Source organism: Austrofundulus limnaeus, unplaced genomic scaffold (genome assembly GCF_001266775.1).
Source record: "Austrofundulus limnaeus strain Quisiro unplaced genomic scaffold, Austrofundulus_limnaeus-1.0 Scaffold489, whole genome shotgun sequence".
NCBI lineage: Eukaryota > Metazoa > Chordata > Actinopteri > Cyprinodontiformes > Rivulidae > Austrofundulus > Austrofundulus limnaeus.
The window spans coordinates 334,294-335,633 of record NW_013952891.1 but is presented as its reverse complement, the minus strand read 5'-3'; the positions used below and the strand labels follow the sequence as shown (position 1 = coordinate 335,633).

General features: G+C 43.9%; 1 protein-coding gene across 1 annotated transcript in view; it reads left to right on the top strand.

Annotated features, from left to right (window-relative positions):
• Positions 1-1,340, top strand: part of nfasca (neurofascin homolog (chicken) a) — a gene marked incomplete in the record, with an annotated part of 116,748 nt that overhangs the window by 32,532 nt on the left and 82,876 nt on the right. The window contains 1 exon segment of the mRNA XM_014025637.1: positions 865-1,019. Coding sequence (XP_013881091.1) covers positions 926-1,019 — 94 coding nt within the window.

Below are 1,340 nucleotides of genomic sequence, written 5' to 3'. Positions count from 1 at the left end.
GGATGGATGGATGTATGTATGGTGATGGATGTATGGTGAAGGGTGGATGGATGGATGTATGGTGATGGATGTATGGTGAAGGGTGGATGGATGGATGTATGGTGATGGATGTATGGTGAAGGGTGGATGGATGGATGGTGATGGATGTATGATGAAGTGTGGATGGATGGATGAATGGTGATGGATGTATGGTGAATGGTGGATGGATGGATGTATGGTGATGGATGTATGGTGAAGGATGGATGGATGGATGTATGGTGATGGATGTATGGTGAAGGGTGGATGGATGGATGGATGGATGTATGGTGATGGATGTATGGTGAAGGGTGGATGGATGGGTCATATTTGGGTTTGGGTCATATTTTTYAATCCGTTCAGTTTTCTCTATTCCCCTTTACGTTTTTTGCTCAGCACAGTCCAATCTGTTGTTGTTTTTTTACCCCATTTTATGACAGAGCCCTAAGTCAGGCTTTGCTGTGGACATTAGCAGAATGATGATAGCAGGTCAGATAATATTGAACGGGAAGCTCATTTTTCAAAATATGGTTCACAGTCTCCTGAAGGAGACACTGAAATAAAGATTTTAGTAAGATAATGCTGATAAAAAAAATCCTTTACATGATAAGTTTTTAAAGCACCCTATGTGTGCTCCAGATGTGAGTGAAGTCTGTTTCTGGTYTTTCAGCCATGTAGCCTCTCTGTCTAGGTTCAGACTGCCGTCTCCAGGGAAGCACAGAGTAACCCAGCTGTGAATGTAGGCCAGAGCTGAAACAGTCAAGTACTCGCCCCCACATGTCTTACATACTGTATGTTATTTTCCACCATCTTTATCCTGACCGTCTGTCTTTGTGTCTTTATTCACAGAGGAGCTGTTGAAGCAATTAGCAGAGGTGGGAGCTGAGAGCGACCGGTTGGTGGGGGAGAAATGTTCGGGCTGGGCGGCCATGCGGCCCTGACACTCATGTCGTTACTGCTGCTGTTGTGGCAGGAAGCAGCATCCATTGAAGTTCCTGATGACCGTAAGTCCCTCAGCAAATGCTAGATCCTCTTTTCCTTCTTGTTTTTCTGAAAACTACACATACGTATTACACTGCACTACAGCCCTTACAAAGATTGATCTGTTTGATGTGTTTCAAACTCGTCACCAAAGGGCGCTACAGTTACAAAGCCATAAACAATTTAAATGCTAGGGATGTCCCGATCCAGATTTTTTGGCTCCCGATACAATCCGATTTTTTTTAATGATTACTCTTTCTGATACCGATCCGATAGCTTTATTTCTTTCCAGGTGACAAGGTTGGTAGCATTAAAGTGAGCCCTGCTGTTGCCACCATGAGAAA